This window comes from Crinia signifera, chromosome 4 (genome assembly GCF_055691185.1).
Source record: "Crinia signifera chromosome 4, ASM5569118v1, whole genome shotgun sequence".
Classification (NCBI taxonomy): Eukaryota; Metazoa; Chordata; class Amphibia; order Anura; family Myobatrachidae; genus Crinia; species Crinia signifera.
In genome coordinates, this window is record NC_139220.1 from 127,992,008 (window position 1) to 128,018,228 (window position 26,221).

Here is a 26,221-nt window from a genome sequence, read left to right on the forward strand (position 1 = left end):
GACTGGCTTCCTCCAGCAGCTAGAACCCGATCAGCATCCACGAGTGCCTTAATCATCAGTTCCTTACTCAGGCCAGACCAAGGGATGTCTCTCCGCGTACATATAGTCACCAGATCATCACGTCTCATCATCCGGTAATCAGACATCCTGAGTCTCACACTTGTCAAATAAAATGATAGGAAAGAAAAACAAGAGAAGGGAGGGGAACAGAAATTGCATCCACTGTGTGACTTTTAAAACTATAGTAAAGCTCTGAGTTCTGATTCTGGTGATGTGGGTATTTCTCACAAAATTCTACCCACACTCACTTAAGTTCTTAAAGAGAAAAATGAATTCTCCACCCCACCGCTTGCCGCCAAATGTCACGGACCCACCGGTCGCCTGCTCCGATACGTCAATCTGAGCAGCGCCGGCCGTGACTGGGGTTCACTCAGGACACTCGGGTCCTTTCCTTGAGGTACACTGCCACCAGCCAAAACCTGATTTTAGCGCCTGAAACTGCGCAAGGGGCGGCTTGGCTCGCCCCTGACCACACAATACAAGATAACAATGGTAACGTTTTCCAGCCTTTCTCTTCTGAGGCTAATGAGTCTTAGGAACACAGAACTAGAACTGGGAATATGTATTATTTATTCCTAGAAATACTACAGAGCTTTAAACAAAATGGTTACAAGACATTACAATGATTTTAAAAGTACACACAACGATTAAATGCAATTTCAGAGATAAAATAAAAAGGGGGAAAATGACAGAACCGTTTCTTACACGTAAGTACCAATCTTGACGTGGGGGGGTTCTCCACAAGAAATCTCTGGTCGCTTACAGCCTGCTTGCTAGACCCCCAGGTAGTGACACTGACTATAGGGAGAAGGGTCTTAGTTATACCTGGTAGACTCCCTCCTCCCTCCCACCCTTGGGATTCCACTCTTTCCATGCTGAAGGAGTGTGGAAGGTCCCTGGCAATGTATCTTCTACAGTCTGCTGTTTTCAAAGTGATTGATCCTCCTTCCTTGCATAGCAGATCCACTGATAAGAGATGTGAAGGAAGGGGACAAACTCTAACCTCTTCTTCTGGACCATGGTTTATGAGGGGCTCAGATCTTATCTTACATCCTAACTCCGGAGGAGTCCACAGATGTCACACTGAGGGAATACAGGCCTCAAACTCAAACCAGGGTCACCTACAGTTTACATACAAGACATGTCCTGATTCCAATACTCACAGGAGACATAACTATTACACCAATATCAGACATACATTGACCGGACAGATAATCATAACAGGAGGCATACGTTAATTTGATCGATCACCTGATCTGATCGTTACAGTTCCCATCCTAAAAATCCAAAAAGATTCTCGTCTGCAGAGGCGGTTAAACCTATCCCCACCTCTTTCCATTTGGTTAATAAGTTCAATTGCTTTCACTGTGAGGTTCTCTAGGCCACCGCTCCTGCAGTTTGAGACATGTTTGGATAGTGGATGGGTTCTTATGCCTTTTGTTATGTTTCTCCTATGTTCCAGGAAGCGAATATTCAATTTTCGTGTCGTTCGACCTATATATTGCTTTCCGCAACCACAGCTCAAAAGGTATATGACATAGGTCGATGCACAATTCATAAAGCTGGTAATAGTGAATTTTTCTTTTGTGCTGTGGGAGATAAAAACAACTGATTTTCTAGGTGTATATGTACAAGTGATGCACCTCTCACGCCCACATCTATGGAAACCCAGTGGTTTCTCTGGGAGCCATGATAGTTCTTTCACCCCATTCTTTTTACCATCAAAATGACTATGTACCAGTTTGGTTTTAAGGTTTTCCCCTTTCCTGAAAATCACCTTTCCCTGCTCGTCAATATCCCCTTTCAATAGATCGTCTAATAGTAATATGGGGGTGTTTTTCTTTATTATTGATCTGATTGCCTGAGCACTGTTATTGTACTTGGTGATAAAACTCACACTGTGGTTATCTTTAGTCCCACTTGATTTCGATTTTTTAGAATTGCTGCTTAGCAAGGTTTGTCTATCAAACTGCTGTACTTCTTTTGATGCCACCTGTACAAGCTCTGCAGGGTAGCCTTGTTCTAAAAAGGCCTCTGCCATAGTGTTGGCTTGTTGGTCGTATGCCTCTACTGAGGAGCAGTTCCTCCTCAGTCTAATGAACTGACTCTTCGTATATATTCATCTTCCAATTCAGATTGTGGGCACTATCAAACTTCAAATATCTGTTTGTATCGACTTCCTTAGTATATGTTTCTGTACTCAACATACCATCCTTGATAGTAATTTTAATATCGAGGAAGTTTATAGTACTGGTGCTGTGGATGGTAGTGAGTTTAAGACCAAATGAGTTAGTGTTAAGGTTGGTGGTGAAGTGTTCAAGTGATGGAATGTCACCCTCCCAAATGAAAAAAAGATCATCAATGTACCTGCCATAGAGGACCAGACCCGCCCCCAGTCCCGCACCCCACACATGCTCCTCTTCAAAGAGTCCCATGTACAGGTTTGCGAAACTAGGGGCGAACCGAGTCCCCATGGCAGTACCCATCGCCTGTAAATAAAACCGTGAGTCAAAAAGAAAATAATTGTGCATGAGAATAAAGTGAATAGACCTTAATATGAAGGACCTCAATTCTTCTGATATTTCATTATCCTTCTTAATAAATGTTTCAATTGTTTTTATTCCAAGATCGTGTGGAATGTTATATAGTGATTCCACATCACATGTGACCAGATGATAATTGTCATGCCAAGTACAATTCTTAAGAAGGTTTAGAAAATGCTGAGTGTCCTTTAGATAGGATCTAAGTGTGAGTACATATTTCTGTAAATAGTGATCAATAAAAAAAGATAAATCATTAGTGAGTGACCTTACACCAGAAATAATAGGTCTGCCAGGAGGGGTGTCTAAATTTTTGTGGATTTTCGGTAAATAATAGAAAGTGGGTGTGACCGGGTGTGCACATGACAAAAAATTAAAAGTACTCTTCGTGATTGCTCCCCTATATATACCCTCATCCAGCAGGTCAACATACTCCTTTTGGAATATGGCGGTGGGGTTGTCACTGAGTCTAATGTAAAATTTTGTATCGCTTAGTTGTCTCATAGCTTCCTTAATATAATCCTCAGTATTCAAAATGACAACCCCACCGCCCTTGTCTGCTGGCTTTATCGTGATCGATTTATCAGTGTAGAGACATTTGAGGGCATCTCTTTCGCCTCTGCTGATGTTGTCTCTTCATTTGCTTTTATCTTTCTGGCTACATAGTTTCTTAAACTGTATCAGTGTATTTTTGTAAAAACTTTCCACGAAGGGCCCCTTATATTGCATCGGATAGAAATCGGACCTCTTTTTGAAGGTCCTATTGTCCTGGTCATAAATCTGAATGAATTCACTGTTATCTATCAATCCCTCATTTTCTTCTAAGAGGGAATTTAGATGATTCAAACCGACCTGATCCTGATCATCCAAAATGATTGGGTTGAGCGACTCATCAGATTTTAGAGCCTTAAGTGCAAAAAATCTTTTTCTGCACAATGTCCTAGTATAACGGTTTAGGTCTACATACAGGTCAAAAAGATTGGGGCTACTAGCAGGTGCAAAATTAAGTCCCCTTTCAAGAAGCCTGATTTTTTCCGATATCAATGTTTTTGATGATAGATTAAATATGCCCTTACCTAGCGAATGTTTTGATTCCTGAACTTTGCTGCCGGGGTTACCTCCTCCTCGGCAACCTCTTCTTCTCCATCTCTTCCTCTTTTTACCGGGCCTGATGCTAACTCTCCTCTCCACTCTCCTCTCCACCTGTCTCAGACCTTAGTCTCCAATTTTTTCTACCCATTTGTGGGCTAGATGTCCTCGGGGAATCGTAACCCCTCTCTCTCAAAACACCATACCTATTGTTATACGAGAAATTGTCTTATTGTCTCTCGTACCTTGTATCCCTATTGGGCCCTCTGTTGGAACCTCGTCCTTGAGGTCTCTCATATTGTCCTTTATTATTATAGAATGACACCTGTTTTCTGTGGTTATTACCTCTCTTTGGTGTCAACTTCCTATTTGGTATTTTTCTATAGTTATAAACTTCTCAATTTTTATAGTCTAGGATATCTCTATCCATTTTGTTTTCTTTGCGTGTTATTATTAGATTCTCCTGGTCCTCAATTCTCTTACTAACTTTGGTATCTCTTTCTTTAAACTCGGGATGATCCTGAAATGCTTCCAAGGATTTCTGGGTTTCCTCTATTTCAATTTGGATCTCCTTAGTTTTCTCTTCCCTATAACTAATGAGAGGTCTCATTTAAATTTTTGAGCAGGAATCTAGTATGCAATTCCAATCGGTAGTAAACTTTTGATCCTCTTTGAAGGTGGGAAAGTGTCTATATTACTGTATATAAACTCTGGAGAAAATTGACATAGTATGTAACTGACGCACTGGATGTTTTAATGTTTTTTTGTTATGTATGTTAACTTGCAAAATTAAATAAAAATTTATAAAAAAAAAAACATAAATACATAGGTGCAGATTTAACAACAAGTGATATTCTTGTAATTACTTGTTACGAAGACGACACTAGGCCACGCTCAAAGCGTTTCGTCATCAACTTCGTCAGCTTTCTGATGAAGTCAATGACGAAACCCATCGGGGCGTGGCCTAGCGTCGTCACCGACCCTAAGTATTTGGGTGACTACCTCGTTGCTGCCGATCCTCACGGCTCAGTGGAATCGGCTTTACCGCCGACGCCAAGTGTAACCGTCTGCATCGCTGACGGCTATCCTACAACTGTGCACCTTCTGCGAACTATGTGCAGTGTTTAGTACTGCCACCTTGGGTACGTGATTCTTGCCCACATTGTTACTTTTATGTGTTCCTAAATAAATGTTATAAAATGTTTTCATGCACTATGGATGTATATATATATATATATATATATATATATATATATATATATATATAGTCGGTATTTGCAGAAGCATGCAGTGGCACTCAGCAGGTCTTTTCAAACAGGCAAGTTTTATGGTGTAGTGAACCGATTTTTCGGGGCTATATAGAACCCCTTTTTCAAGGTGTATAAACAGTGGCATACAATTAAGTCTTACCTTAAATACCAGTAAGAAGATAGGGCTTAATCTGGTCCATGCAGGGAGCGGAGGTCCGGTGCCTGACGTCACTTCCGGTTGTGGGGAGGAAGCTGGGTCCCGCTGTGGCATCATGGTTGTCATGGGGACCCGGTGCTGGGCTCAGGGATGCAAGTTGGAAGCGTCTCTGTTGCCGTGGTGATCTCCCAGCATCTGTCAGTGCTGGTCCACTCCCTGCTCGGACATGGGCTGTGCAGGGTGAATGAAAACAATAAAAGTGCGTTAGAAATATGTATAAAGCTTATACCGTACTGAGATACTATACAGATCTAAAATAAAATACAATGCACGCAAAGCTGTCATTCTGTAAAACGGATAATGCGTCCATAATAAGCATACTTAGCTAAAAAGGGTTGAAGGTTCCTATAATGTGTTAAAGTAAAAGTTGTAGCTGTTGGACATTGTGGAAAAGGAGGGGGGGGGGTATTTACCTAAGTATTGGAACAGCTGATAAAGTATTTAAGGAGGTGAGGAATATCTTTGCAACCTTTGGGGATGATGCAGAAAATTAAGGCTCTCTTTATGGGGTGCTTACTGACGGACTATTGAATAGATCTTACTATGGCTACACTAATTTGACATAAATAGTATATCTGCTCGAAAAATTTACTGCTACTAAATAAAGATGTACAGGGGTAGTCTCTCGTTCAATCCCTGGGGTTTGCTTGATCCCAGATGGTGGATCCACCTTGTTTCCCTGCGTAAGAGGCTCCTGCCCGATCTACACCTCATCTTGACATCAGAATTTGATTGAAAATCATGTGTCTTAAGTCTGCTAATCTGTATCCCGTCTCGGCAAAGTCTCTTGCCGTTTAGTGCACTTTTGATTGCCGACTGGTGCTGTGCCATTCTTTCATGCACAGAACAAGTCGTTTTGTTTATATTTGTGTATATATATATATATAGTGCACTCTGTTTCCTTTTCCATTTTCTCTCCCACTTCCCCCACTAACAGGGGGGACAAATAGAGTTGCTGCCCCCACTGAATGTATATAGCGCATTGAAAGGGTACCCCTCTTGTCATATATATATATATATATCCAGAGAAGGATCCGGCACCCAGGACTTAGGATGAGTCCAGTATGGAAGTCGAGTTACACACACGCCATTTTAGGATAGTATGGCCGCCATTTTGGTTCGCAGAGTTGCGCAAATAAAGTTTCCATACCCGAGTATGCGTGGCAAAGTGGACCAGAAGAGTAGCCATACTATCACACATAAATTCATAAATACATACTGACACTAAGTAAAATATAGTTAAAGGTTTAGAACGCCACACATAGCTTAGTTAGTCCTGCATACATCTGTCTGTATCGTGTTTAGTACCGTTCCGTTCAGTTCATTATGCGAAGTATTCCGGTCATTGCGAATATTCCGCAATATACACGGCTCGATAGTTATGGACATAATCCATAATCCAGGGACAGTTTCTGTTAAAAGAATGTAACAAAGAAATCCAGATGAAACCAGTTCTTATCACTGCTGATGCCGAAACCACAGAACAAAGGACTCTTAAAGTTCACTCCCCTGGACCTAGCCAAACCAGGTGTATCAGCTTACCCCCCAATCACAGCTGACCTGACATTCGACCCCTGACCAATGAGAACGGCCTTTGACCTCCCCTTTCTGACCCTATAAGATAGGCGACCCAGAGCAGCCAAAGTCTCTTCGGCACATCTACCTTTCCCTGACCTGACCACCGGACTATAGTTCATCCCTGAACGATAGTGAGCTCTGACCGGACTACACTTCGCATATTTGATGAGAACGGTAACGGTTGCATTAACGGTATTTATCCTTATTTATATTGATTGGCTGATTGTGTCTTGTATCTGTTTTCTTTCCCCTTAGCAGAGTCTGTTTAGTATTCATTGTTAGTATATTGTATTACTTGTTATACCTGTTTATTCTTATTTCTGTAACCCCCTTTTGTCCATTAGGGACTCAAATACAACCTTTTTACGGAGCTCTTATCTCCATATTTCTATACAGTGGTCGTTGTCTGTTTATTCGCATAATAGCGATAAGGTATATTGCGGACACAGTCCGATAAGGTATATTCGCAGATTAGAGACAAAGTACTGCGAAGGAATCTCTGATTAAGGTATTGGTTCTTGGTATACATAATACAATAAAAGGTACGCTACGCTGCGCTACGCTTTGTTCGCACGTAGCTAGGTATAAAGGGTACGTTGGTTGCGGACTTATTACGTAACCAACGCTTTTCACTTATTGTCACTCTGGTCATATTTAATCGCCATTAACAATTGGGGGCATCGTCCGTCCGCTCCACATTCCAGAACTCAGTACCAGGCGTGCGACCCGACCTATACCAGCAAAAGGGTGGAAGTATTTATTTTGTTTCCATTGCTGGATAGGCCGAGTCCGCGGCGGTGCGGGGTTCGGGAAGTGCTAGCGCTGAACCCGGAGTACAATAAGTGAAAGCCACGTGTTTTAAAGCATATCATACCTAAGTGTTTAGTAAACTGTACTTCTGCCTGCCACAAGTAGTTTAACGGGGTATAGTGTCTTGGGCTGCTTGTTTATTATAGTATATGTACCACGTGCGATAAGGTTCGCACACGTGGAGTCTGTGTTTATTATAGTACATAGAGGATCCCCTCTGTGCAAAGCTATAACATTTTGTTAGTTACTGCAAAACCAGGGACTCAGCCACGTGGCGACAAGTCCTGGGCCTTTTTGCAGTAACGTAAAGCGTCTATTGTGTATTACGCAAGGTGCGCGCGCACGGGCCCATATCGGGAAATTTTCGCATCTTTGTACGTGATTTACGGATTAAGTGCGGGATTTATTTCGCATCTTGATACGTAACTTTCGGACGGAGTTAAGGGATTTATTCCACATTTAGGCGCACTTACTGCGTATAGCGAAACCCGAGCACAGCCTTGCAAATACACTATAGAACACGTGGGTGGCCGATTCATCGGCGGCCTGTGAACAGTGCATGTACACACGTGGCTGTTCATTGGTACTGCACATGCAGCACACATAGGAACTCAAAGGTGAACAGTATTTAACCACTAGCTTTATTTAAACAGTATAGCAATATACTGCGAATGAGGCGGTGATTAATAAAAGAAAATAAGTTTTTTTTCTTTTTGTTCATTTTTTTTAAACAAGCAACTCAAGCATTATTTTAATAGATTCCTATAGAGTGTTATAAGGGATTTATACCTGCATAAGTATCCAGTGAAAAGCTACCAACTTGGGAAGATTTTCTGTACAGAAATATTTCAAATATATGCATAAGACCAAGGTGTAACCAGCGCCCAGTGTGAAACATAACTGAGGCGAACGGGTGTGTGACGACACGACTCAAGCGCAGTGTAGTCCAGTGTAGGACAGTCCAGGTAGGACAAGGTTAGGGTTCACGTGACGACGTGCCCATAGGAACTGCCCCTTCAGTGGAATTGATTCCGCTAGGAGGGTACAAGAAGATACATCGGAACGCACTTGTTTCCGATTAGCTACTTTAGAAATCCAATTTTTGGGGGTATAGGAAAACAAGTTTGTTATACCCTGGAAAAATTGTGCCGCATCAAGCAAGTTGGCTAGAAGTTTGCTGCTAGTTGAAAGACTTGATGATTGAGTATCGTACCTCGTATCCTTCGCACCTGCTTGACTGTGGGATGTTCTAGGAAGCTGTAGAAGTGAGTGTTTGGGGAGCTCTCAGATAAGTAATAACCCACCGATATCTATTAAGCTGTGAACGTTTATTCCTGTAATTATGGGTAATAACGGGTCACGCTGTGATAACGTGCATGTTAGGGAGGAAGCAAGCCGGCCAAAAGGATCGGCTGCTTTTATTATGTGCAGGAAGCACGGTGAACTCGCAGTTGTTTACCAAAATAAATGGAGAAAAATGACACAAGGCAGCAAGTTAGAATTTCCCAGTGTTGGTAGCTTCGATCCGGAAATCTTATCGGCAGTAAAAGATGAAATATGCCTACTCTCCAGTCGTAAGGAGAGAGTGAAGCATATAGATATTCTTAAATTGTGGCAGAAGGAAGGACAGGAACAATGGGGAAGCAGAGGTTTGGCAATACCTGACGCAATCAGCCACAATATAAATGCAACCGCTGCCACAATAGAAACAGCTCCCCCACCCCCATATGTGCCGAAGGGGATAATGACTCATAAGAAAAGTATAAGTAATAATGTATCCGTTGCTAACCTGTACCCTGTCTTATCCCCTTACAAGGAATCCCGAGAGGAAAACGAGCAGCTGTTGGCACTGGCCGTCTCTCATGCAATTAATATGATTGAGGGAAAAGCTCAACCCGCTGTTGAGGCCCCAGCACAGGAGGAGGAGACGGCTGATGCCAACAGCATAGTATTGGACTCAGGTAATGATGCACCACACAGCACAGACACAATTGACTCCCAAGCAGGTCCCAGTAATGCGAATGTGGTACAAACATACCCTGTACGCACACTGGAGGTTCCCTATGGTAAGGCAGACAGAGAGGGTGTGATACCTACCAGAAAGATGACCATGCTAAACCCATGGACACGGTTAGAGCTGCGGTCCATCATTACAGATTTCCCTGATCCTAGGAAAGATCTGGCAGTGTGCCGGAAATTTGTAAGGGATCTGGGAAACTCTGATGAGCCCACCAACAAGGATTGGAGAATCATGTTGAGGGCCTGTCTCCCCACTCACATTGACATCCCGAAATTCATTCAGGATAGTGGATTGAAAGTGGACAAGGAGATAAATGATGAGATCAACCAGGAGAATATACGCCTGATTAACTTACAGTTAGGAGTGTATTTTCCTGCAGCAGTAGAATATAGCAAGATTTTCACCATCAAACAGAAAGATGGCGAAACTGCTGCTGATTATTTTACAAAGGCTTTACTGGAGGTATCAAAGTACACTGGTGTCTCCGAGCCTAAGGACGACCCCCACCTGAGGGAGATGATTGTCTCTGTGCTGGTGGAAGGGCTTAGGGAAAACCTGAGAGCCAGAGTCCAAACTTCTTTTCCAAATTGGCGTGGAATGACAGTGGATGCCCTACGGGAATCTGCTGTAGACCACGACCGTAACATCAAGAAGCACAGGGAACTGCAAACTGACAAACTGATGATGGTTAGCATCCAAGCCCTTACTAATGCCCCAAACAAAGCTGCATACCAACGAAACACCAGGGACACAGGTAGAAAGCCAATTATCTGTTACAACTGCAATAAGGAGGGACACATTGCAGCTCATTGTAGGTTAGGAAACCACAGGAGTTATCAGACACATAAGCGAGAATGGGAATCTCACAAAGGTGAGACACGGAGATACCCAGCCCCTAGACAATGGGAGGAGACAGACAGGTCACGCAACATGCCTCCTCCCCATCTGATGGCTGACACTGTGCTAAGGGCAACGCAGGTCAGACAATAGGAAACAGGTCATACCTGTATCCTACAGCCAGTTAGATTAACTCAACACCTTGGAGAAGAACCTCAGGTGAAGGTTGATATAGCTGGAGTAAGGCAAACCTTTTTGGTTGATACAGGGGCGGCCAGATCTGTTCTCAACACTCCTCTTCACTTGGGTTTCACTAACCAATCAGTAGCGGCAATTGGGGTAACAGGAAAAATACAACATTACCCACTGACGAAACCAGCAGAGGTTACAATCGGGCCTTTGCATACCAAACATTCTTTCCTGTTGGCTGCAGCGGCCCCGACTAACCTTCTGGGTAGAGATTTACTATGCAAAATGGGATGTGTCATCTATTGCACCCCCGATGGGGTATTCCTGGACACTCCTAAAAATCTTACACAAGAAGTGCAAGATATGCTGGACAGTCCTCAGAGGTTAATGTTGTATTCCACTGTTGTAGAGTCAAATCCATCTAGGGTAGCTGAAATTACAGCACAAATACCGGGTTCCCTTTGGACTAAAGATGGACAGGATGCTGGGCTAATGGCAAATGTAGCTCCAGTAGAAATCCGCTTAAAAGAAGGCAGGATAGCCCCAAAAATACCGCAGTACCCTTTAAAACCTGAAGTTGAGCTAGGAGTATTCCCAGTGATCCAACGATTGCTCCAACAGGAAATCCTAGTTAGAACTTCCAGCACGGCCAATAGTCCCATCTTTCCTGTGAAAAAGAGCGGGGGGAGGGGCTACAGACTAGTGCAGGATTTAAGAGGGGTAAACAAAGTAGTTGAGAGCCAATTCCCCGTAGTGCCAAACCCAGCTGTCATCCTAATGCAAATCCCACCTCATTGTACTCATTTCACAGTCATTGATTTGTGTTCAGCATTCTTCTCCGTCCCTTTGCATCCTGACAGCCAGTATCTGTTCGCCTTTACTTACAGAGGAGTACAGTATACCTGGACACGACTCCCCCAAGGATTCATAGACAGCCCCAGCATCTTCTCCCAGGCCTTGCATGATTGTTTACAATCCTTTCAACCCATGAGTGGTTCGATACTGATACAATATGTTGATGACTTATTGTTGTGTTCTGAGTCACTGGAGTCATCAGTGGATGACACTAGACAGCTACTGATGCATCTCTCAGAGACAGGACATAAAGTATCAAAGGATAAGCTGCAATTATGCCAGACCAGGGTTAAGTATCTGGGCCACTGCCTTACCCAAGGGCTGAGACACCTCACCGACGACAGAATCCAAGCGATTCAGAATATGGTACTGCCACAGACCCAGCATCAGATCCGTACGTTCCTAGGCATGTGTGGATACTGTCGCAATTGGATCCCAGGTTTCTCTATTCTGGCATTACCACTACAAGAGATGGTTTCCTCAACTAAGCCAGATCGGGTCTCTCATACTGAGGAATCTGAGCTGGCTTTCGAGGAACTAAAGGTGAGCCTAACAAAGGCCCCAGCACTGGGAATGCCAGATTATGGGAAACCCTTTGAACTGTATGGAACTGAATCAGGTGGGTGTGCGGCAGGAGTACTTGTACAAAAACATGGTGATGCCAACCGACCAATAGCGTACTACAGTGGCCAGCTGGACACAGTAGCACGCTCACTCCCAACTTGCTTACGAAGTGTGGCTGCAATAGCACAACTAGTAAGTAAGAGTGAGGACGTAGTGTTGGGACACGATTTAACTGTTCATGCTCCCCATGCTGTCTCTGCCCTCCTAAATTCTGCCCAAACACGTCATGTGTCCTCAGCACGGTTCACTAAGTGGGAACTGGCGCTGATGGCCCCAGTAAATATTACCATCAAAAGATGCAACACACTAAACCCAGCCACATTCCTTCCTCATGTGCCCTCCAAGGCACAAAGGGTGGAGGGTGATGGGAATGTTGCTGAATATGGTAAAGCAGAGTTTAGTGAGGGTGAGGACAAACATGATTGCATGACCTACCTGAATCAGACCTTCACAGCACGTCCTGACATAAGCGACAGCCCATTAAGTGAGGTAGACATAACCTTATTCACAGATGGTAGCTGTCATAGACAGACGGACACGGGAGAGCTGTGCACAGGCTACGCAGTAGTAGATGGAGAAGGTATTGTGGAAGCTGAACCCTTGGGACCACCTCACTCAGCACAAGTAGCGGAACTGGTGGCACTGACCAGAGCATGTGAACTGGCCCAAGGAAAATCAGTCAACATATATACCGACTCCAGATATGCTTTCGGAGTAGTCCATGATTTTGGAGCCCTATGGCGCCTCCGAAATTTCATGACGGCGGCTGGCACACCAGTGGCGCATGCGACATATATTAGGAGACTTCTGGGAGCTATTCAGCTTCCAGACAGAGTGGCTGTTATCAAGTGCAAAGCTCACACATCAGAGAAGGACCCGGTGTCACTTGGTAACAGCCGCGCTGATGAGGCAGCGAAAAGGGCCGCATGCCCTGTAAATATTTTCACCCATCCCACCAACCTTTGTACACTGAACATGGTATCCACATCCAAACTGATAGACATGCAGAATTTGTGTTCCCCACAGGAAAGAGCAGTATGGAAGTCGAAGGGATGTGGCCAAGAGTCTACCGGACTTTGGAGAGATGGACACGGGAAACCAGTGGCCCCCAGGGCATACCTTCCTAGTCTAGCCGAGGCGGCCCATGGGCTGACACATCTTGGGAAGGAAGGTATGTGCAAGCTGGTAAAGGCCTACTGGTGTGCACCAGGGTTCGCTTCTCAAGCAGGTAGAGTGGCAATGTCATGCCTCACCTGTTTGAGGAAGAACGTTGGAAAAGCCATCCCAACAGAGCCATACCACATCCCTCCTACAGAAGGCCCTTTCCAGGTAATACAAATCGACTTCATACAGTTGCCACCCTGTAGAAATTTGAAATATGTATTAGTTTGTGTTGACATGTTTTCCAGCTGGGTGGAGGCTTTCCCCGCTGCCTCCAACACTGCTACCTTTACAGCAAAGAAAATATGTCAGGAGTTTGTCTGTAGGTATGGTATCCCAAAGGTCATTGAGAGTGACAGAGGCACTCATTTCACAGGAGAGGTCTTCCAAATCATGTGTAAACTCCTGGGGATTAATAGTAAACTTCATACTCCATATCGTCCCCAGGCGAGCGCCAAAGTTGAGAGAATGAATGGTACTATTAAGAACAAATTGGGTAAAGTTATGGCTGAAACAGGGTTGTTATGGCCAGAGGCATTGCCTATTGTGCTGTATAGCATTAGGACCACTCCCAGGACTCCGCTCAACTTGTCCCCCTTCGAGATATTGTTTGGTCGGCAGCCACACATCATGATAGACCCACAGGATGATCTCAAATGTAACAATGAGCTAACTGTACAGTATCTCCTAAAGCTAAACAAACAGCTAAGGGAGCAACAAAAGCAGCTGAAACTACTGAACCCTGATATGCCTACAGAGAATTGTCATAATCTTAAACCAGGAGACTTTGTTATGATCCGAAATTTTTTACGCTCAGGTTGTTTGATAGACCGTTGGGAAGGACCGTACCAAGTTTTGTTGACCAGCACTACATCAATTAAAGTCGCAGAGAGAGAGACTTGGATACATTCGTCCCACTGCAAGAAAGCCAGTAACCCAGAGTCCCAGTGTGCAGAGAGCGAGAGAGAAGAAGTGTCGCTAGAAGCATTGTTTCGGGAACACTGAGAAGCAGCCAAGGTCGAGCAACCTGAGCGAACAAAGGTCTAAGAGCAGAGCAAAATAAAAGTCCCCTGGTAGAGATGATGGAAGGACTCCAAGCAAAAGGTTCACAGCTATGCATATATGTCTTTGTTTTCTTTCTGTGTTCTTTTATTCACCCAAAGATACTCGGTGGCTGCCACATCCTAGAGCGATCGGAGCGGAGTTCTGACAGTGTAATAATGGACCCCGATATGGGTGAGGTAGAATCCCTAAACCAGCTTGAAACTTTGCCCATGACAGGAGAAGGTAAAAGGTATGAGGGAAACGTAGTTCAAGGGCTATGTGATGAATTATTGTCTGGTGAGTACTGTGTCTGTAGATATTGTCAACCTAAAATGGAAGAAGAATGCATCCAGCGATGTCAGTCGACAAGTAAGGCAACTACAGGCCGACATCCTTTGAGTGATTACCACTCACTAGTGGGTAAGGTCTTAAACCAAACAGAATGCTGGGTGTGTTCACAAGTGTTACATAAAAGGAGTAGTGTAGGCCTAGTCCCATACCCGCTTAATATTTCAGAGATAAGCGTATTAAATAAGGGGAGGCCATTGGATAAGAGATACCTGTATACCAGGTCCCCTAGTCTTAGATTACACCCATACCAAGTGGATAAGTCCCTGGTATGTATGAACTTCTCGAGTTCCAGAGCGATTGGTACTTGGGAAGTGACATGGCATAACCAGACAATAACTTACTCCCAGCGTCCAGATGGAGAGCCTATTGATAAAGAATTGTTGTTAAAGATCCGAACCAGTGGGAGACATTATAAATATGTTTACACGGTGAAGAAAAGTAAGATGATGGCCGGCAGAGTATCAGCCGGCTACTGTAATGTAACCCTACAGCCAGAAACATGTGAGGAACGAGTCAGGGAGCAGGGGACGGGGATGTTCTTATGGATAATGTGTGACAAGATCATGAAATACTCTGTCCCCTATTTTCTCCCTGACGATGTTTATTATATTTGTGGTAGGAGGGCGTACAAATGGCTCTCCATGAACTACGTTGGTATTTGTTATCTAGGCAGAGTGTTACCGGAAGTGATGACCCTCACACATGATGAGATGATGAACATACACAGAGGTATTTCTCCTCCTTACACTCATACCCATTATGACCAAATCCATAAAAGGGATTTAACCATCAGGAAAGAACCCCTAGCTTCCGAAATGATACACGAGTCGTTCGGTATCCAATTCCTCATTGCTTTAGATATCACCCATACCGCCAGAGGAGTCATAAATTTTAAATATATACAAGCATTAGCCAGCTTGGTAGATAACATCACTGAGATTTATGATGACACCTTTAGATACACTGGGAAGGAGCTGCAAGCGTATAAAAGAGAGCTAGTCCAACATCGAATGGTGTTGAACTATCTGACAGCTATGACAGGAGGATATTGTGTCACCCTTTCTACACAGTTTGGGGTGAAATGTTGTACATATATCACCAACAATACTGAAGACCCAGAAGAAATCATCGATCACCGGATGGATGAGATTCTTCAGCTTAAATGGGAATTTAGAAGGGAACATAATATCAGCCTGGCAGAAATAGGTAACAAAGTTAGTGAATGGACCTCCTGGTTGAATCCAATGCACTGGTTCTCTGGTTTAGGAGAATGGGCGCAAGGGATCATAGCTAGCATAGGAAAACTCCTTCTCTGTATCGGTGGTGCCATCATAGTCTTTGTGTTATTGTTCAAATGTTTAAAAGTGGTGACCCGTGGAAAGACAAAACGTACCGAAATCATGAGTGTAAGAACGAGAGATACAGAGGAAGACCAGGGTTTGGTATATGACCCTAGAATCGAAACCACCTCCCTTTAAAGAAACCATATTTTGTGAACGTGTATATGTTGTAACCACCCCTGTTTTTATTTTTATCCCAAAATTGTACATTATCCTTCGTGACCCTGAGTAGATTGTTCGATAAATGCGGCCCATCGTTTATCCATGATCCTGGATCGGCCGAGAGCAGATGGTTTACTCCCCTTATATGTTCAATTCATGTATCCCAATTTCTCTGTTAGGATTATGAATTTCTGTATTGTCGTGTGAAATGTTTTTGTATTGTAACAGTTTTATAATTACTGTTAAAGGGTGGACTATGGAAGTCGAGTTACACACACGCCATTTTAGGATAGTATGGCCGCCATTTTGGTTCGCAGAGTTGCGCAAATAAAGTTTCCATACCCGAGTATGCGTGGCAAAGTGGACCAGAAGAGTAGCCATACTATCACACATAAATTCATAAATACATACTGACACTAAGTAAAATATAGTTAAAGGTTTAGAACGCCACACATAGCTTAGTTAGTCCTGCATACATCTGTCTGTATCGTGTTTAGTACCGTTCCGTTCAGTTCATTATGCGAAGTATTCCGGTCATTGCGAATATTCCGCAATATACACGGCTCGATAGTTATGGACATAATCCATAATCCAGGGACAGTTTCTGTTAAAAGAATGTAACAAAGGAATCCAGATGAAACCAGTTCTTATCACTGCTGACGCCGAAACCACAGAACAAAGGACTCTTAAAGTTCACTCCCCTGGACCTAGCCAAACCAGGTGTATCAGCTTACCCCCCAATCACAGCTGACCTGACATTCGACCCCTGACCAATGAGAACGGCCTTTGACCTCCCCTTTCTGACCCTATAAGATAGGCGACCCAGAGCAGCCAAAGTCTCTTCGGCACATCTACCTTTCCCTGACCTGACCACCGGACTATAGTTCATCCCTGAACGATAGTGAGCTCTGACCGGACTACACTTCGCATATTTGATGAGAACGGTAACGGTTGCATTAACGGTATTTATCCTTATTTATATTGATTGGCTGATTGTGTCTTGTATCTGTTTTCTTTCCCCTTAGCAGAGTCTGTTTAGTATTCATTGTTAGTATATTATATTACTTGTTATACCTGTTTATTCTTATTTCTGTAACCCCCTTTTGTCCATTAGGGACTCAAATACAACCTTTTTACGGAGCTCTTATCTCCATATTTCTATACAGTGGTCGTTGTCTGTTTATTCGCATAATAGCGATAAGGTATATTGCGGACACAGTCCGATAAGGTATATTCGCAGATTAGAGACAAAGTACTGCGAAGGAATCTCTGATTAAGGTATTGGTTCTTGGTATACATAATACAATAAAAGGTACGCTACGCTGCGCTACGCTTTGTTCGCACGTAGCTAGGTATAAAGGGTACGTTGGTTGCGGACTTATTACGTAACCAACGCTTTTCACTTATTGTCACTCTGGTCATATTTAATCGCCATTAACACCAGGGATATAGCTTGCCCTGGTGCCATTCAAGGGGCCTTACAGCCCATGTAGACAGAGTGAGTAGAAGAAGGGCACTCAGGGACTAGAAAAGCAGGTGAACGTAGGACAATTTATTGCCTGAATTTATTCCAGGCAATAAATTGTCCTACGTTCACCTGCTTTTCTAGTCCCTGAGTGCCCTTCTTCTACTCACTCTCTATATATATATCTATATATATATATATATATATATATATATATATATATATATATATATATATAGAGATATATATATATATATATCCAGGAAAAAAGGGGTATTGTAGGGCACCACTTGTGTCCTGAACAACTGAGTTTATTTGTATCAAAAAAACACAGATACACCTTTTAGAGAAAAAAGGGTGTCAGCTGACCTCTAAGAAAAACACTTTGGTAAGGGGTGTAGCATAAAAGATACAATGGTTTGGAAAAGTTCTAAGCGACTACAAATATCTGTATCGGAAACGTTTTACTTTTAAAACATATAAAAGTTTTATTTAGTACATGTAAAAAATATATATATATAAAAATGCACAAGAGCATTTATATAAGAACAAACAGTACAAGGAATGTCATAGAAAAAAACAATAGTAAAAAAAGCGAAGCTAAGTAAAAATGCCTATCTAAGTTATCGCTAAAAAAAATGGGAGATATACAATAAGTTATAGATAAAAGATACAATAAGTTATAGATAAAAGATACAAAGGTATCAGAACTTATCTTTCTATGGAGGAGTCAGCAGGCAGTACCCAACGCGTTTCGTCATCTAAGACTTCATCAAGGGGTGATATATATATCCAGAGACCCCTGGTTCATGCTTGTCTTGAAATGCTATATACAGACTCAAGGCCTTATACTCAAAACACCTGTTTCCAAGGGGAAAACACAAGCTATACAAACAACTGTGGAATGGCACCTTAGACTGATGTCAATATAAGAACCTCTACTGTGTTAACAATGTTTTAAAACACATGGGGCGGGATTCACTAATAACCCCCCGCTGCACATCGCCGGCGTTCGCATTGTTAATAATCGCATATGCATTAACATATGCGATTATTAACGCCAAGGCGAAGGCTGGCGATGTGCAGCGGGTCCCCTCCTCCCTGCCTGCACCCTTACCCACTGTGTGGGTTCTCCATTTCCTCCTCCCTGCACTCAGAAGAGGTGCAGGGAGGAGGAGATCACTGGTCCAGGCAGCACAGCAGGAGGCTGTGATAAATCGCCAGCTGCGTACTCCCGTGTGTACTCCCTAATGGTCGCTGGTTGCAGGAGCATGCTCTTGTGACCAGCGACTTCCCCCGGCGCTGTGCAGTAGATCAGAGCCGGGGAGATCAGCGGCAGAAGGGCTTCCCTCCCCCCTTCCAAGTGACAGCAGCAGCGTCTCCTGCTGCTGCTCCCTCCCTCCTCCCTTCGGGTCTCTCCCCCCCCCGCCCCGTGACTGTAACAGTGTCTCCTTTTCAGGCACTGAGCAATATGATTGCTGGCGATATATTGCTAGCAATATATCGGCAGCAATTATATCGCCCCGTGTGTACACACCATAAGGCGCAATTCCACAATTGTTTATATATATATATATATATATATATCCAATTGACCCAGCACTCCAATCGATGTGAATAGTTGCCCAGGTGCCGTCTCAGAGATACCATGTAAGTATCTGTGTATAGCAGAGATGTCTGGAGACCGGAGAGGAGTGGCACTCAAGGGACTCAATCAGGCAGAGAAATATAGACCTATATTTCTCTGCCTGATTGAGTCCCTTGAGTGCCACTCCTCTCCGGTCTCTGGACATCTCTGCTATACACAGATATATACAGATAACAGTATATATATATATATATATATATATTATATATATACATCAACCATTGTAAAATTATAATTATAGGATATCAGAGCCACTAAAAATACCTGTGTCAATGTAAAATTTGTCTCAGGTACCCCGCACTCTCCTCCTTAATATAGTGGTTACTGTATATCTGTATAGCTGCTACTGTATAAAGCTTATATATAAAATTAATTATGCATTCGTACATCCCTACACCAAATGAGATTAAACCAATGTGAGGTGGTCCAGTTGGATCCTGGCTAGGTTTTAATGAGCTTCTGGTCAAAAGGTCCTGTTAGTGTACGCTTGGCAGATTTTTGGCCTGGGGAGCCTGATCTTGGCCTTCCACCAGATGTATTTGGATAAAAACATGACAGTGTGGTAATATTGGATCCCAAATGTCATAGTAGGGGATTGGGGTCCTACATGAATTTCCTGTTAGTAGGAAGCCTGTTCTAAGCTTCCGCTGGATAGATGTGGATAAAAATGTCACAGAGTTATAGCATATGGTCTAAGAAGACATAGTAAAGGGCTGAGGTCCTGAGCAGACCTCACATTGGTGTACTCTAGACAGAACTTTGACACAGTGAGCCTGTTCTGGATCTTCCAATGGATGGATTTGGATGAAACTTGAATGAATTGGAATAACTAACATAAATAATTATATTTTATGACCTGCAATTACAGACTGAAATAATCATAAATCAACGAACTAAAGTAACTGAAAGGTGGAAAGACAAAAACATTGTGCTCCAAATGTTAAAACCATATCACAATGAAAAAGTGATTATCAAACTGAACAAAAAGGAAAGCTGGGGATTAGGGCTAAATTATGGGTGTGTTAGAACATCTGCAAATTATGTTTAAAATGTTGACAGTTGCATCCAACTAATTGGTAAGGTCATATATAACCCCCAGAAAAATCCTGCATTTGCCTCTATTTTAGATTTTTATGCCAACCCTCCTCCCATAATCCTTACCTATAATGCTCCCCGACTGCAGCCTAACCCTAACCTCCCCCAACAGCATTATTCTAATCCTCCCCCTTAGTGCCTTATCCTAATCCTCTCCCTAACCCACCCACCTTACCTTAACCATCCTCCTTAGTGCCTAACCCTATCCCTCCCCTCTTAGTGCCTACACCTAACCACTACCACCCCCCCCCCCCACCCCCGCAGCCTAACACTAAGCCTTTCTCTAGTGTCTAAACCTAAATCAGCATAACCCTAACTCTTCCCGGCATACTAATGATTGGGATGCCGACTGTCTCCTGACCAGTGTTGACATTCCAGCGTTAGTATTCTGAATGTCGTCATCCTGTCAGTTGGTAAGCTAACTGGATCACACCTAATAAATCTACATGTATAATTAGTTATTTTTGTTTAATATTTTTCAGGTTAAGGGACAGATGTACTAAGCTTGAATAGTATACAATGGAGAGTGATAAACCACCAGCCAATCACCTACTACCTACCATGTCACAAGGTGTGTTTGAAAAATGACAGGTAGGAGCTGATTAGTTGATGGTTTATCACTCTCCATTTTATCACTTTTCAAGGCTTCAAGGCTTAGTGCATCTCACTCTTATTCCCCAGCATATGGGCAGCACATATAGCATCTGCTAATGAGAAGACTAAGGGCGAGATGTACTAAGTTTGGAAAGTGATAAAATGGAGAGTGATAAACCACCAACCAATCAGCTCCTTCCTGTCACTTTTCAAACCCAGCCTGTGGCATGGCAGTTAGGAGCTTATTAGCTGGTGGCTTATCACTCTCAGTTTTACCACTTTTGAAGCTTAGTACATCTGGCCCTTACAATGGACAGAAATGCGTAATATGGCATTAAAGTTACAAACCTGGCCTTTTCTGCATTTGTCAGAAGAACCAGATGAGCCGTCTGGCTCTGCCAGCATCCCAGGCTATGTAAGATTACTGCTTTGATGTATGAGCAGATGAAATACTAATCAAGCTCTCCCGCCCATTTCCACAGCAATTTCAAGTTATGATCTAGAATGTTTTGCCACTTTGGCAGCAATCACAATTCCCAATATCTGAGGTTATCCATCTTCAAGCTCATTTATCAATCAATGGTGAATCTTTGACTCCCTCAGTGCCAACTAAATTATGCTGTAAAGCTTTATAATATGTAAACAAATAAATGGAAATTGACTATAGGAGGACTCTTCAAAATGTTGCTGTGGGGCCCACAAAATTCTAGTTATGTTCCTGTGCCTGACGTAAACTGATGTAAAAATACTGAAGGGTTTTGAGTTGGATGTACCATATATTGAGAAACTGTATGCATGACTCATGAGACATGCTCAAGTCTGAGCTATCATTTGATGAGTAATAAATTGCAAGACTGATGGATAATCGAATGGCTAGATTGTGTTTTACTGAACCATGCACATAGGATGTTCAATCACTGTAACCTGTCAGCACACATCTGATGTTCTGCTATTTTTATGTCTCTAGATTTGCCTCTGTTACTACTAGAATTCATTCTGCAATCATTTCAACATAATAAAATGTAATATACTTGCTATAAATCAGAAAGTGTCAGAAGAATGAAAATATACAGTATGGTCTGCACTGCTGGCACCCAGACAAGACATCAATCAAGTTACCAGATATCATTCTGCAGGCTGTTATTGAAGAAAATGACAATAAGGCACATGACTGTAGAGTAAGGTATTTCACAGAATAATATATTAAGATATTTTATTTGATATCACGAGTTATACTGTGAGCTTAGCCTGAAAAGAACAAAATATGAAAAAGCAGTAACATAATGGATCTATTTATTAAGCATAAAGTACCAGCCAACTGGCCACTAGCTGGTATTTTTTGGATGGTACCATCCAATCAGCTCCTTACTGCCCTGTCATAGGCTGTGTTTGAAAAATGACAGCTTGGGGCTGGATGGTTGGTACGTTATCTCCTTCCAATGCTTAGTACATATACCTCTAAGTAGGTTAATAATTAGAAAAAAGGAGTATGTAAATAATGTCCAAGCTGTATTAGCTCAGATACCCGATATACCTAGGCAATTGCCCCAGGCAGTAGTAGTAAAAGAGGTTGATGCCCATAAAAAAATGGCTGTATGCAGGGCTTGAGTTAAAATTTTGCACAATGGGGCCTGGCCTGTATTTACTAACAGCATGACATTGAATTGTAGGCAAGTATGGTGTAAGCCTGTTCCATCCTCCCATTACTTCTATAGAGAAAATGCTATGTGGTGATCTCCAGGCATTCACGGACCTATTGTGTAAGTTACCAAAAACCCTGGTGCTCTACACATTTGTTCAGTCTATGGCTAATACACTGTACACTGTGGGCAGACATGAATATTGTAGCGTTCTCATGTCACATAACTATGCAGGCAGTTCAGGCAGGTAGATTATGTTTTCAAATATATTATCAATGTCCAATGTCATTTCAGATTGGCGTGAATACTTGAAATGTTTACTCATTTATTACTTAAAATGGATGCCCGAATCATTGTTATATATACAGTATGACTGTGTTCCGCATCGTAGTGCTAGTTTTTAGATTTGCCAAATATTACTTGATTTAGATTGTCTGCAACAACATTCATATTATGGGGAGTATTCAATCTGGGGGATGCAGTGGGATGAGAAGGGGGTGTGGTCGCGAGTTGCGGCCGGGAAGAGGTGAGCTGCAGCCGGCAGCTCGTCACTTCCCGGCCGTTCTCCCCCTCAGGAGATGGTCGCCGGTGATTGAATACCCCCTATGTCAAAAGGAGTTTTAAATGTTTTCCCCAAATAATAAGGGTTCAAATCAAGCAACATGATAGGTAGAATAATGCTCTGAAAGCGCAACCTTTGTTGTGTCTCTTGACGCAGCAAAGGCCTTCGACATCGTAGAGTGTCAATACCTCTGGGCTGTCCTGGAGAGATATACGCATTTGGGCCGAGATTTGTTGCCTGGTTAAAACTACTCTATGATACACCAACAGCTAAAATCTCTGTTAATGGGTTCTGTTCAGACAATTTTAAGCTCTGTAGAGGAACCAGACAGGGCTGCCCCCTATCACCGACCCTGTTCGCAATAGCAATAGAGCCCTTAGCCTCCCTGATACGCTCAAACACCCAGATAAAAGGGATCAAAATAATGGATCATGAGGACAAAATAGCCCTCTATGCGGATGATATACTTCTATTCTTGGCAGATGCAGATGAGTCTCTGCAGACATTATTGAGGGTGGTGAATGAGTTCGGATTATATTCGGGACTTAAAATAAATTGGGAAAAATCCAACATAACTCCCCTCTCGGGGCTGATCCCTCTAGCTCATCAAAATAATTATCAATTAAAATGGTCCCTTAAATTTAAATATCTTGGGATATGGGTTACCCCGAATGTGGGTGAATTTATATCACTCAATGTTGACCCTATCACGGTAGAATTCAGGTCCAGGTCTAATGTTTGGAAGAGACTCCCTATATCTGTCACAGGCCGCATAAATATGCTAAAGATGATAATTCAGCCGAAATACCTGTACATCTGGCAGAACTCGCCAGTTTATATCCCAAAAAAGGTCTTTTCATCTATTAACTCTATAGTGGTCTCGTTTGTCTGGAAGAATAGCCCCCCCCGGATCGCACTAAAAACCTTGTGTCGACAAAAGGAGCAGGGAGGACTATCTCTTCCAGACTTTAGAAACTACTACTTAGCTTCACAGCTAGCAAACCTGAGGGTTTGGGTTATCAATGGGGATCACACCCTGCAGGCCTTTGTGAGGGAGCAATGCCCTCAGATAGATTTGCCCTTACAACTGCTACTCTCAGGGGATAAAATAGGCAGACTTCCAGCGATAGCTCGCCAAGCAATTTTGATTTGGAGACAAGTGCATGTTTTATATAACTGTAGGGGTATAGAAAGTGATTCGCCTCTCTGAAATAATAACAACTACCCTGAACTACAAAAGATCTCCAGAGATAATATGTGGAAAAATAGGGGGGGGTCATTAATGTAGGTCAATTGTATAACGAAGGCAATTTAAAAACATTTGAACAGCTCCAAAGGGAATGGGATATACCAAGTAAGGAGTTTTATAGATATCTACAGCTGAGGCATGCCATTACTGCCCAATTTGGGGGGACCACGCTGGAAATCTACGTGTCCCCAATAAAGGCGAAGCTGAGTAGTTTACCCAATAGAGGACAGATATCTCATTTGTACGCCAATATTAATAACAGAGGTCAGGAGGATCAACTAGACCACTTGAAGGAGAAATGGGAACAGGATCTAGGCCCCCTCACAGTAGAACAATGGGATCAAGCAAGGGCCTCGATAAAAACTGCTACTGCAAACGCTAGGTTTCAACAAATTCACTTCATTATTTTGCATAGGGTTTATTGGTCACCGGCAAGAATGCATCAACATAAACTACGAACTAATGATAATTGCCCAAGATGCGGGGTGGATAAAGCAGGGTTCTGGCACCTACTCTGGGAATGCCCAGCGATACAGCGCTTTTGGAGGAAAGTTTGGTGTGACATTGAACATATAGTTACTATCAGTGTACAATTTAGCCCAAGAGTCTGTATGTTTGGAACTGGGGTGCGGGACTTATGCTCTAGGGACATATACTCCTGCCTTATGTGCCTATGCACTCTAGCGAAAGTATTGATAGCTCGAGTATGGTTCTCAGCTAAGAGCCCTGAACTAATGCAGTGGAGAGCACTGGTTAATGAAGTGCATAGACATGAGAAATGTATGTATAAAGAGCAGAAAGCCATGGCCAAATACCACGCCAAATGGGATCAATGGTGCCATTCAGCAATGTATGATCCCTGTGTGGATGGGGGCTTGTAAAGTGCAATCTGTGCAATGGAAGACCCTTTTTTTTTTTTTCTTCTTTCTTCTCCGTTTTTATAGAGTATACTGTAAATAGATATAAATGTACGAAGCATCACTCTATATATATATATATCCTGGAGAAACACTGGTACATATTACTAAAAGACCCAGTATTAGGACCTACTCTACCAGTCAAACCCACACTGGTCTTCAGAAAAGCCAGTACTTTGAAGAACATTCTGGCACCCAGCAAACTAAAGACACCAAATAGTAATGCCTCCAGAAACACATTCCTCGGTCTATCGAATCGCTGTGTTCCATGCAATAAATGCATTTGTTGCAAATATATGGAAAGGAACTCTTTTAGTTTCAAACTACCGTCTAATTACACCTACAAATTAGGGTCAAGTTGCACTTGCCTTACAAATTTTGTGGTTTATAGGATCACATGCGGCTGCGGGCTAGCTTATGTAGGCAAAACTAAAAGAATTTTAAAGATCCGAATACAGGAACACCTACGGAATATTAAAAATAAGTTCCTCCTACACAGTTTGTCAAGACACTTCTCCGCCAAACATGACAGCAAAGTGGAGAAGAACAACTTTTCATTCACAGTATTGGAGCATGTGAAGGCCAACCCCAGAGGAGGTGATAGAGAACTCCAGTTGACGAAAAGGGAGAGTTACTGGATTTACACCCTTAACACCCTGATTCCTGAAGGGTTAAATGAGAATATCGATATTGTCTCCTTTCTGTAGTTATGCAGAAGTATTAGAGAAAAATTATCTATCCTTTTATCCCAGACTATCATATTTTGGATACACCGTCTCTAGGCCATCCCCAAAACTGGTTGTCTTTATACTCTAGGTACGATTTAGAAGTGTTTACATGTAGATTTATGGCCCCTATATACATTAATTATGTGCATACCTCTTTATTATGTCTTATTGAATATGGGATTTTTTGTTTGTGAAT

At 42.7% G+C, this 26,221-nt stretch overlaps 1 protein-coding gene across 2 annotated transcripts in view; it reads right to left on the reverse strand.

Annotated features, from left to right (window-relative positions):
* TMCC3 (transmembrane and coiled-coil domain family 3) overlaps positions 1 to 26,221 on the reverse strand; it is a 290,647-nt gene that overhangs the window by 155,348 nt on the left and 109,078 nt on the right. For both annotated transcript variants that reach the window (XM_083182412.1, XM_083182413.1), the window contains exon 2: positions 5,100 to 5,327. In XM_083182412.1, the coding sequence (XP_083038538.1) occupies positions 5,100 to 5,222 (123 nt within the window). In that variant the 5' untranslated portion in view covers positions 5,223 to 5,327. The remainder of the gene's footprint in view (positions 1 to 5,099; positions 5,328 to 26,221) is intronic.